General features: G+C 36.6%; 1 protein-coding gene across 1 annotated transcript in view; it reads right to left on the bottom strand.

Annotated features, from left to right (window-relative positions):
- Nucleotides 1–13,864, bottom strand: part of LOC127436241 (A disintegrin and metalloproteinase with thrombospondin motifs 20-like) — a 159,955-nt gene that overhangs the window by 73,971 nt on the left and 72,120 nt on the right. The window contains exons 12-17 of the mRNA XM_051690281.1: nucleotides 9,314–9,459; nucleotides 6,576–6,757; nucleotides 6,176–6,312; nucleotides 2,528–2,645; nucleotides 2,035–2,130; nucleotides 85–251 (exon numbers count right to left, since the gene is read on the bottom strand). Coding sequence (XP_051546241.1) covers nucleotides 85–251; nucleotides 2,035–2,130; nucleotides 2,528–2,645; nucleotides 6,176–6,312; nucleotides 6,576–6,757; nucleotides 9,314–9,459 — 846 coding nt within the window. The remainder of the gene's footprint in view (nucleotides 1–84; nucleotides 252–2,034; nucleotides 2,131–2,527; nucleotides 2,646–6,175; nucleotides 6,313–6,575; nucleotides 6,758–9,313; nucleotides 9,460–13,864) is intronic.

A 13,864-nucleotide genomic window follows, 5' to 3' on the forward strand; every position in this document is an offset into this window, starting at 1 on the left:
ATTTGTAATAAGAAGTACTTTATTCTTAAGAATGTTTCGTGAATGCAGCCTCAGAATCTCTGCGTTTATTGTTGTTTCTCTCGCCTGCAGTACGAGCTCCTCCTCGATGCGTTCTGTGCAGTTGATCCGCTCCACTGTTGTATTCGATCCACTGTACTCGATTTCTGTTCCCTTAAACGTCACCTCTCTCTTAAACATGGACACCACAAAGTTTCCATTCAGGAGGAAGTTGGAATGACTGTCAGACAGAGCTGGGGAAAGAAAGATATCTTAATTGGTTGGTTGAATTGAAGGGTTGATCAAGCTGAGTAATCATTTTGAAATGGTTCTGATTACACATATGGAAATAATGACAGTAAGGAAGGTCCCACTTCTGGCAATTTTTAGTAAATCAACATACTACAAACCCCGGTATTTAAGAGTCGAGAAAGTAAGCTGTAAGGCTAACACTTTATACAAGGTATGAGAGAACTTATGTTCAATTGTATTTGTGTTTGTTTGGCCTGTTGACTTGCGGCTCACTTTCCCCTCAACAGTGTTAACAGCTACACAAACGGCACACACTCGTTCACTCTCACTCTTCTAATTGACATTAGTCTCTCTCTCTCTCTCTCTCTCTCTCTCTCTCTCTCTCTCTCTCTGCGTGTTGTTTATGCTGATCATCCTGTGAAACATGTCTGACTGACACTCTGAGGACACATTGCTCCTCTGGACGAACGTTTGCCTTTTATTGCAGTGTTTTATTGTTTCAAAGATGATCAAGATCAGTCAACTCTCATTTTATGGGGTTCTACTAATTTATGTGTAAACAACACAAACAAAAAGTATAGCGAAGTACTAAGATATTACAATGTTTTTTGTCCATGTTTTTTGGACATGTACTATGGTAATAACAGTTTTTGGATATTTACCATGGTACAATGGATATTTACATGGTAATACCATATTTTTGGACACGTTCCACAGTAATACCATGTTATTTGGAATTGTACCATGGTAATACCATGTTTTTCGGACATGTGCCATTGTAATTACATAGCTTTGGATATTTACTATGGTAATACTTTATTTTCTGGACTAGTACCATGGTAATACCGCGGTTATTGGACATTTACATGGTAATACAATATTTTTAGACATGTACCATGGAAATATCAGGTTATTTGGACATGTACTGTACTATGGTAATACCATATATTTTTTGGACATGTACCATGTTATTTGGACTTATACCATGGTAATACCCTGGTTATTGGACATTTACATGGTAATACAATATTTTTAGACATATACCATGGTAATATCAGATTTTTGGGGGGATATTTACCATGGAAATACCACATTATTTGGACATTTACCATGGTCATACCATGGTATTTGGACATATAACATGGGATTACCACAGTTATTGGATATTTATATGGTAATACCATATTTTTTGGACATGTACTATGGTAATGCCATGTTTTTTGGACATATAACATGGTAGTACCATATTGTTTGGACATGTACCATTGAAAATTCATGTTATTTGTACTTGTACCATGTTAAAACCTTATTTTTGGGATTTGTACTATGGTAATACCATGTTATTTGGACATATAACATGGTAATACCAAGGTTATTAGACATTTACAAGGTAATAATTTTTTTGCACATGTTCAATGGTAATACTATGTTATTTGGACATATAACATTGTAATACCACAATTAGTGGTATTTACATGGTAATACCATATTTTTGGACATGTATTATAGTAATACCATATTTGTTTTTTAGACATGTAACATGGTAATACCATGCTATTTGGATATGGTACCATGATTATATCATGGTATTCTATAAAGTACCTTGCACCATGTAAAAACCATGATATGTGAATGTGGTAACCATTCAGCACAATTATATATATATATATATTAAAGAAGCATGATATTTCTGATACCATCACTGTACCATGGTAACACCCTGATAATCTGGTTTGATTGTGTCTGTGCAGTAAACACAAACATTAACCGTTCTTCTGAACTTACCAAGGTAGTTATCATCCCCCGGAGATCCTGAGTAGCTGACCTGCTTAATGTCAATGTTTGTGGCACCAGCAGGTATACGAACCACAACATTATAACCTAAAACACGAGACAGTGATGAGAACACAGTGAAAAATGTAATTTTAACCATGTTTGATTAACAGCAGTCAGAGAGTTTGTTCAGCTACACAAACAAAAACTCTGAGAAATTGAGGTTGACCTTTGGGCAACACATGTCACAGGGGTCAGCACAACCAGTCTCATTTTGGTCGGCTTGTCCACAAGTAATTAGGACTTCAGATTAACTAGACCTGAACCTAAAGTGTCCTGAACAATGAAAGAGCAACATCTGAAAAATAAAACTGTCATACTGAAGTCTTGAGTTATTCTGATGGCCTCCAGACTGTTGAATGTAACTCCCCTGAATAAAAGTGCAATAAGAGACATTTGTTGTCCTTAGTTTTTGACATTGAAGAGACACTAAAGTAAATCTCACCGTATTGTGCATTGTTGAATGTTCCTGTGAGAGTTTTACATGAGGAATTATCTCCACCGCAAACTCCACATTTATCATTCCTGGCCTTTGAGTTCAACACATGATCACAACCCGCTTGCTAAGGTAACACACAAACACACAAACAAACACACTCAGATATATAGTATATGTGTGATCACTTGAACATGATCAATACATCAGAATAAAATCATGTAAATAATTGGCATCACTTACAATAAAAGTTTTTGAACATCTACCATGATTTTACCACATTTTTGGACATGGACCATGGTAATAACATGACTTTTGGATCGGAATTATTATTTTACCATGTTTTTGGACAAGAACCATGGTATTAGTATGATTTTTGGCTACGTACCATGGTAATAACATTACTTTTGAATTGGTACTATGATTTTACCACATTTTTGGAGATGAATCATGGTAATAGCATGATTTGTGGTCTTGTACCCTGATTTTACCACGATTTTGGACATGGACCATTGGAATAAAAAGATTTTTGGATCCGTACTATGATTTGACCATGTTTTTGGTCATGGAGCATGGTAATAGCAAGAGTTTTGGATCCGTACCATGATTTTACCACGTTTTTGGAGATGGACCATGGTAATAGCATGGTTTGTGGTCTTGTACCATGATTTTACTATGATTTTGGACATGGACCATAGTAATACGATTTTTGGATCCGTACTATAATTTGACCATGTTTTTGGACATGGACCATGGTAATAACATGATTATTGGATCAGTACCATGATTTTACTGCGGTTTTGGACATGGTCCATGGTAATAGCATTAGTTTTGGTCTTGTACCATGATTTTACCCCGATTTTGGACATGGACCATAGTAATAAGATTTTTGGATCCGTACTATGATTTTACCATGTTTTTGGTCATGGAGCATGGTAATAGCATGATTTTTGGTCTTGTACCATGATTTTACCACATTTTTGGAGATGGACCATGGTAATAGTATGATTTGTGGTCTTGTACCATGATTTTACTACGATTTTGGACATGGACCATGGTAATAACAAGATTTTTGGATTCGTACTATGATTTCACCATGTTTTTGGTCATGAAGCATGGTAATAGCATGATTTTTGGATCCATACTATGATTTTACCACATTTTTGGAGATGAATCATGGTAATAGCATGATTTTTGGATTCGTACTATGATTTCACCATGTTTTTGGAGATGAATCATAGTAATAACAAGATTTTTGGATCCGTACTATGATTTCACCATGTTTTTGGAGATGAATCATGGTAATAGCAAGATTTTTGGATTCATACTATGATTTTACCACATTTTTGGAGATGAATCATGGTAATAGCATGATTTGTGGTCTTGTACCCTGATTTTACCACGATTTTGGACATGGACCATTGGAATAAAAAGATTTTTGGATCCGTACTATGATTTGACCATGTTTTTGGTCATGGAGCATGGTAATAGCAAGAGTTTTGGATCCGTACCATGATTTTACCACGTTTTTGGAGATGGACCATGGTAATAGCATGGTTTGTGGTCTTGTACCATGATTTTACTACGATTTTGGACATGGACCATAGTAATACGATTTTTGGATCCGTACTATGATTTGACCATGTTTTTGGACATGGACCATGGTAATTACATGATTATTGGACAAGTACCATGATTTTACCGCATTTTTGGACATGGTCCATGGTAATAGCATTAGTTTTGGTCTTGTACCATGATTTTACCCCGATTTTGGACATGGACCATAGTAATAAGATTTTTGGATCCGTACTATGATTTTACCATGTTTTTGGTCATGGAGCATGGTAATAGCATGATTTTTGGTCTTGTACCATGATTTTACCATGTTTTTGGAGATGGACCATGGTAATAGTATGATTTGTGGTCTTGTACCATGATTTTACTACGATTTTGGACATGGACCATGGTAATAACAAGATTTTTGGATTCGTACTATGATTTCACCATGTTTTTGGTCATGAAGCATGGTAATAGCATGATTTTTGGATCCATACTATGATTTTACCACGTTTTTGGAGATTAACCATGGTAATAGCATGGTTTGTGGTCTTGTACCCTGATTTTACCACGATTTTGGACATGGACCATAGTAATAAGATTTTTGGATTCATACTATGATTTTACCATATTTTTGGAGATGAATCATGGTAATAACATTACTTTTGAATTGGTACTATGATTTTACCACATTTTTGGAGATGAATCATGGTAATAGCATGATTTGTGGTCTTGTACCCTGATTTTACCACGATTTTGGACATGGACCATTGGAATAAAAAGATTTTTGGATCCGTACTATGATTTGACCATGTTTTTGGTCATGGAGCACGGTAATAGCAAGATTTTTGGATCTGTACCATGATTTTACCACGTTTTTGGAGATGGACCATGGTAATAGCATGGTTTGTGGTCTTGTACCATGATTTTACTACGATTTTGGACATGGACCATAGTAATATGATTTTTGGATCCGTACTATGATTTGACCATGTTTTTGGACATGGACCATGGTAATTACATGATTATTGGACAAGTACCATGATTTTACCGCATTTTTGGACATGGTCCATGGTAATAGCATTAGTTTTGGTCTTGTACCATGATTTTACCCCGATTTTGGACATGGACCATAGTAATAAGATTTTTGGATCCGTACTATGATTTTACCATGTTTTTGGTCATGGAGCATGGTAATAGCATGATTTTTGGTCTTGTACCATGATTTTACCACGTTTTTGGAGATGGACCATGGTAATAGTATGATTTGTGGTCTTGTACCATGATTTTACTACGATTTTGGACATGGACCATGGTAATAACAAGATTTTTGGATTCGTACTATGATTTCACCATGTTTTTGGTCATGAAGCATGGTAATAGCATGATTTTTGGATCCATACTATGATTTTACCATGTTTTTGGAGATTAACCATGGTAATAGCATGATTTTTGGTCTTGTACCCTGATTTTACCACGATTTTGGACATGGACCATAGTAATACGATTTTTGGATTCATACTATGATTTTACCATATTTTTGGACATGGACCATGGTAATAACATGATTATTGGATCGGTACCATGATTTTATTGCATTTTTGGACATGGTCCATGGTAATAGCATTAGTTTTGGTCTTGTACCATGATTTTACCGCGATTTTGGACATAGGTAATAGTAATAACAAGATTTTTGGATCCGTACTATGATTTTTTTCACATTTGTCGACATGGTCCATAACATGATTTTTGGTCTTGAACCATGATTTTACCATGTTTTTGGACATGGACCATGGTAATTAGATGGTTTTTGGGTCTGTACCATGATTTTACCACATTTTTGGACGTGAACCATGGTAATACGATTTTGGAGCCATACTATGATTTTACCATGTTTTTGAAATGGACCATGGTAAAAGCATGAATTTTGGTCTTATACCATGATTTTACCACAATTTTGGACATAGACCATGGTAATAACATGATTTTTAGTTCTGTACCATGATTTCACTACGTTTTTTTACGAGTACTACACAGTATGGTATATAAATATGGTAATCGTTCAGTACCATGGTATTACCATCTGATGTTATTACATACCCGGCAGAGGCCTTGTACACAGATGTCATATGTGTCCGGTCCACATGGGGTTCCGTCTGTGACCCGATCTCTCAGCTGATAGTACGCCATCGTCCCCGCAACACGACAAAACAACTTACAACGATCCTTCATTAGAACTGTGAATGGAAACCATGATTGCAGTTCATTAGAATCACATGACTGCTGTGTTCAGTACTTTAACTGTTTTACTGTTTTCTATTGTAAACACGGCTAAGAGGCATCTACATCACTTCTATCATCTCTCTCTGTGTGTGTGTGTCTGTCTGGTTGTATGAAATAATTACTATAAAACTGGTTTATTCTTCTTTGGCACAGTCAGAAATCCACACTTTCTAAAACCCAGACCAGAGGTCAGAGGTCATATACCACAAACACTCACTGCCACTGTACTTTGGCATCCAGCGGACGGAGGGCGGCAGGCCGTTGATGTTGAAGTGTTTGCCGTCGAACTGCGCGCACTGCTCCTCTCGGAAATCCCTCTGGCCACGTGGACACGCCTCCGTGTTACACGAGCGGAACTTCATTCTGCGGCCGACACAAAACCGCCCACCGTTCCTCGGCCTGAGAAGAACAAACAGGTGAAAGATAAAAATTCCTAAAGATCTTCTAGTGTGTCAGATGTGCTTCATTTGATTTTCCATTATTAAAGTATTTTGTTGGTCCTGATTCCCCTTGGAATTATTTAAAAATACATTTCATAATTGGATTCAATAAGTTTTACCCTACAGTAATTAATAACATTTTTTATTAATATTTTTAAAACAATGTACAGTCACTGTTTTATTCTACATAAGGGTGGTACCTCCTCATGGAGGCCGCCATGCTGAGATCAGATCACTTTACAATAAGGTTTTATTCATTAATACTAATAAATGCTTTAGGTTTCAGGAACTAACAATTAAATTTTTTGACAGCATTTATTAATCTTGGTTAATATTAATTTATTAAATTGCAATTGTTAACCATTAGTTCATATTGCATTAATGTTAACTCAATATTTAATGTAAAAAATATTAGTATGTTAATAAAAAATAATGTATACAAATATTTGTGTTAATAAGAAATAATTGCATTGTATAATTGTATAAATATATTTGTATTAAGCAAGATAAATAAATGCATTAAAAGGGTTGTTAATTGTTAGCCCATGTTTACTATGGTACATTGCCAACAACATGGTATTACTGTGATATAAGGTCCAAAAACATGGTTATAAATAGCCAAAAACATGGTATTTTCATGGTACAAGGCAAAATATATAGTGATACCTAGCCAAAAACATGGTACTACTATTGTACAAGGCCAAAAGCATGGTGATACAAGGCTAAAACATGGTTTAACCATGGTACAAGCCCAAAAATATGGTGAAACAAGGCCAAAAATATGTTATTACCATGGTGCAATGCCACAAACATGGTGTTACCATAGTTCAAGGCCAAACATATTGTGATACAAGGCCAGAAACATGGTATTACTATTATACAAGCCCAAACACATGGTATTACCATGGTACAAGGACAAAACATGGAGATACAAAGACAAAAAAATGGTGATACATTGCAAAAAAAAAAAAAAAAAAAAGAAAAAAAAATTGTATTACCATGTTATAAGGCCAAAAACATGGTGATACATTGCAAAAACATGGTATTACCATGGTAGAAGGCCTGAAACATGGCATTACTATGATACAAGCCCAAAAACATGGTATTACCATAGTACAAAGCAAAAAACATGGTATTTCCATGTTACAAGGCCAAAAACATGGTTTAACCATGGTACAAGACCATATATATGGTTATACACAGCCAAAACATGGTTTTACCATTGTACAAGGCAAAAAACATGGTGATACAAGGTCAAAAGCATGGTATTACTATGGCTCAAGACCAAAACATAGCTATACATAGCCAAAAACATGGTATTACCAGGTATTACCATGGTACAAGACCATAAATATGGTTATACACAGCCAAAAACATGGTATTTCCATGGTACAATGCCAAAAACATGGTGATACAAGGCCAAACACATGGTATTACAAGGTATTACCATGGTACAAGGCCAGAAACATGGTGATAAAAGGACAAAAACATGGCATTACTATGATACAAGGCCAAAAACATGGTTTAACTATGGTACTAGACCATATATATGGTTATGCACAGCCAAAACATGGTAGTTCCGTGTTACAAGGCCAAAAACACTGTGATACCATTGCACAAAGCTAAAAATATGGTGATACAAGGTCAGAAGTGTGGTATTACCATGGTTCAATACCAAAAACATGGTTATACATAGCCAAAAACATGGTATTACCAAGTATTACCAAGGTACAAGGCCAAAAAAATGGTGATAAAAGGCCCAAAACATGGTATTACCATAGTACAAAGCAAACAACATGGTATTTCCATGTTACAAGGCAAAAAACATGGTGATACCATGGTGCAAAGCTAAAAATATGGTGATACAAGGTCAAAAGCATGGTATTACCAGGTATTACCATGGTACAAGACCATAAATATGGTTATACACAGCCAAAAACATGGTATTTCCATGGTACAAGGCCAAAAACATGGTTTAACCATGGTACAAGACCATATATATGGTTATGCACAGCCAAAACATGGTAGTTCCATGGTTCAATACCAAAAACATGGTTATACATAGCCAAAAACATGGTATTACCAGGTATTACCAGGGTACAAGGCCAGAAAAATGGTGATAAAAGGCCAAAAACATGGTTTTACCATTGTACAAGGCAAACTACATGGTATTTCCATGTTACAAGGCCAAAAACATGGTTTTACCATAGTACAAGCCTAAAAACATGGTATTACTATGATACAAGGCTAAAGGAATCATGCTATAACAATAAAACAAGTCCAAAAACTTTGTTATTACCAAGTTTATAGTATTACCAGAGTACCATATTTTAAAACAATGGTATTCTTTGAAGTTAAAGAAAATAATACAATAAATTCTGTTAGTTCATGTTAACTATTGCATTAACTAGTGTTAACCAATACAATTGTACACTGTTACAGTTTCATATAAAACAATAGAAGTCTATGGTATGTCCTTATTTAGAAAACTAGCTGATCGTGTGTGTGTTCTCACTCAGGTTTATTGCAGTCTCTAGTTGTGCTGCGGGTTCCTCCTCCACACGTTCTGGAACACACACTGTACGGCCCCCAGGGGCCCCATTCACCGTTTACTGGCTTCACGTCCATCTCCTTATTCACACACATGCCGTGCCTGCAGTGCTGCACACACACACATACACAGTAAATAACATCCTGGAGTATTTCCTGTTTCCTGCAGAACATGCAACATCTCAAAATAAAAACATCACTGACAGATTTACAACATCCACAGAAGAGAATGTTGCTCTTCATTTTGTTTTCATTGGTACATTATTTAGTTTATTAGATTATCTGATCTGAGGACATTAGATTAAACACCTCTTAGAATAACTGACACTGAGGGTCAGTTCTGTGTGTAAGTCTAATAAAGTTTGAGTTGCGTCAGCACTGAGATTAAACAGAAACATTGACACATTCCAGCTTTCTTGACGTCACATATTATCACTTACAATAAATACAATAAAAAAGCACAGATTGTGGGATTGAAGGATACATGTGATGCTGCCTTAGAATTTTGCCAAAAGAAGGTTGCAGAGTTATGAAACAGCTCAATAATTACGTTTTTTTTCTCCTCAAACTTGTGTAAAGGTTTGGCCAGCACTAATACTCAATCCTGCAGTGATATTACCACGGTATCTGACAGTACACATGCTCTCTCGACTCATCTGTGTTCTCTGTCATCGGTGGGAAGGAGGCCAGCTGAGACTTCAGCCAGACAAACACTCTGGCAGCTCTCGCCGGCTCTACAGGAACGAGTCTCTTTATGTACGGTAACCAAATCCCCGCGTGCTCTGAGGCAGTCGTGAAGGTGGGCTCGCCATAGTGATGGAATGCACGACAGGCTGGCGTCTGTCTCGCGGCATTACGCTGGCCTGTCGATGGCACACACAGAGGCGCTACTGCGATAAGGAAACACAAGAGCGCAGATAAGAGAGACAGAACTCATTACAGTCTCAATACTGTCTCGCTCTCTCTCAGCTATCAGTATTGTTTCTAACTTCTGTCATGTTCCTTCCTCTCTTCCCACATCTCAAACATTTCAAACCCTTCCATCAAACTTCAGTTGTATTGTTCCTCACCTACGGTGGCATTGCCATGGTACAGTGATGGTATCAGATGGAAATACCATGGGACTTTACCCTTACAAAAGAGTAATAGTAGTACCAGCCACTTTGATTTTTCATTTATAGGTTATATATTTTTTATATGACACTATTCTTGCAAACTGTTTCCAGATGACTGACAGAAAAGAAAGTGACATTTATTTACCCGTGATTGTTCAGCGAGAAACGCTTGTTCAATAGAGCACATTATCAGATGCACATTAAAGGCTTTTCTGTCGTCTGTTCTTCAAAATAGAATCAGTTGTGTTTCTTCAAACGTGAGTCTGTATGTCTAATGACATTTCTTGTCATATTTTACTCCGAGACTTCTTATGGGTTACCTGCCACAGTGGCTGGCAAATTACCAAATTAGTGGGTGGGAATTTCATCCCCTGGTGATAAACAAGTACCCTGACAGTACCAAAAATACATTGGTACAAGTCCAAAAAAAATCATTGTACTGCTATCAAATGTGCACTGTGACAGTCCTTTTTTGAAAGGAAATATAAAGGTTTTGAATGACTGCCACATTCATACCATAGTATTTACAGAGTATTGCAAGTTACTTAAAAAACATGGTATTACCATTGTGAATGGCCATAAAATGGTATTTCCATGCTATATGGCCAAAAAATGGTCTTACCCTGGAACTTTGCCAAAAATATGGTATTACCACATGGCTAAAAAACATGGTATTATCATGTTACATGGCAAAAACACAGTACTGCCATGGTAAATGAAAAAAAAAAAAAAGTCAAACTATGGAACCACCAAAAAAAAACATGGTATTTCCATGGCACATGGCCAAAACACCGGACTGTAGTATTTACAGGATACTCCAAGTTATTTTAAAGAATACCATGGTTTTACCATGGTAGCAAATCCAAAAACATTGTGTTACCATGGTGCATGGCCATCCAATTGTATAAACATGGTAAATTGACAAAAAACATGGTATCCTTTGGGACATAATCAAAAACACGTATTTAAGGGGTACGCTAAGGTACTTAAAAAAAAACATGGTATTATCATAGTATCAGATCAAAAACCATGGTATTTCCATGGTACAGGTCACAATAAAATGGTATTACCATAGTACATGGCCAAAAACATGGTACAACTATGGAACAACATCCAAAATACATGGTATTATCATGGCACATGGCCAAAAACATGGTATTACCATGGTACATGGACAAAACATACTATTAACATGGTAGGTGACAAAAATCTGGTATAACCATGGTACATAGGCAAACAAAACATAATATTGGCCAATACATGGCCAAAACATGGTAAAACTAAAGAACCACATCCAAAAACATGATATTACCATGGCACATGGCCAAAAACATGGTAAATCTATGGAACCACATCCAAAAAACATGGTATTACTATGGCACATGGCCAAAAACAAGTTATTAACATGGTACATGACCAAAACATGGTAAAAAAGTAAGCACATCAAATGAACATGGTTTTACCATGGTAGATGGCCAAAAACATTGTATTATCATGGTACATGGACAAAAACACAATATTACCACGGTAGATGGCTAATATATGGTATAACCATGGTAAATGGGCAAAAACATACTATTACCATGGCACATGGCCAAAAACATGGTAAAACTGTGTAAGCACATCAAATAAACATGGTATTATCATGGTAGATGGCCAAAATATGGTAAACCTAAGGAACTACATCCAAAAAACACAGTATTACCATGGTACAAGGCCAAAAACATGATAAAACTATGGAACCACATCCAAAAAACATGGTATTAACATGGTATGTGACCAAAACATGGTAAAACTGTGTAAGCACATCAAATAAACATGGTATTACCATGGTAGATGGCTAAAATATGGTAAACCTAAGGAACTACATCCAAAAAACATGGTATTACCATGGTACAAGGCCAAAAACATGGTAAAACTATGGAACCACATCCAAAAAACATGGTATTACCATGTTATATGACCAAAACATGGTAAAACTATGTAAGCACATCAAATAAACATGGTATTACTATGGTAGATGGCTAAAATATGGTTTAACCATGGTACATGGGCAAAAACATACTATTCTCATGGTACATGGGCAAAAACATACTATTCTCATGGTACATGGCCAAAAACATGGTAAAACTATGGAACCACATCCAAAAAACATGGTATTACCATGGTTCATGACCAAAACATGGTAAAACTACGGAAGCACATCAAATAAACATGGTATTACCATAGTACATGGCCAAAACATGGTAAAATAATAAGATGGCTAAAATATGGTATAACCATGGTACATGGGCAAAAACATACTATTACCATGGTACATGAGCAAAACATGGTAAAACTAAGGAACCACATCCAAAAAGCATGGTATTACCATGGCACATGGCCAAAACATGGTATTACCATGGGACATGGTCAAAAACACAATCGTATTAAATGGATATGCCAAAGTACTTCAAAGAATACCATGGTATTACCACAGTATCACATCAAAACATGGTACATGGCTAAAACATGGTAAAACTATGGAAGCACATCAAAAAACATGGTATTACCATAGTAGATGGTCAAAAACATGGTATTACCATATGGTAGATGGTCAAAAAAAATTGGATTACATCAAAAAACATGGTACTGGTCCAAATAAATCCTTCTGCTGACAGCTCAGAGACTCAGTGACTGTGGCTGATATCGTGTGTCACTCACTCCATGACTGCTTCATTCAGAACACGACAGGAAGTAATGAACTCCTGGCAAATGGCGAGCGTTGCGTGTGATATACATCTCTGCGTGCAGGGTTTCTCTTTCCCCTGATAAAATAATAATCGGAGGGCAGCGTTACACAACAGTGTTCTTGTGGAATTTACAATCATAGTCATTACACGGACACGACCGTTCGCTCTGAGTTTGTCCTCAATAATTCCACCTGTGGCCCGTATCGGCCCAAAGCCTCTTCGACAGAAGAGAATGTTTTGCTAATAAGCGTGCAAATACGCTCCGTGTTCCCGTTGCTAAAGCGTCTTTGGCCTGAAGAGAAGGATTACCCTAAAACTGGTTGAAAGGGCAACACTCCATGAAACGTGATACACCTTGCTGTGGGAAATGGAGGAAAGGAAGAAAGGATTATAAACTGAACACAGTCCTCAGAGTACAGCATATTTTCTCTCGCTCAGCTGTTAACCTGATACAGAGGGGTCAAGGGTCAAGTGCTAAGTGCGAGATGAGGTGTACGCTAGTCCATCTTTACATCATCTGCGCTTTCTAGAGTTCACTGGATTCTAATATACTAAAAGAGCTTTATAAATGCAACATTTTCCCTGGAACGCCGAGTGGTTAGCTGGTGCATGTCTGTGCATAAATTAATTATATTCTTATGATTAGACCCAGATGGAATTAGTGCACAC

This window comes from Myxocyprinus asiaticus, chromosome 46 (genome assembly GCF_019703515.2).
Source record: "Myxocyprinus asiaticus isolate MX2 ecotype Aquarium Trade chromosome 46, UBuf_Myxa_2, whole genome shotgun sequence".
In the NCBI taxonomy this organism is placed as follows: domain Eukaryota; kingdom Metazoa; phylum Chordata; class Actinopteri; order Cypriniformes; family Catostomidae; genus Myxocyprinus; species Myxocyprinus asiaticus.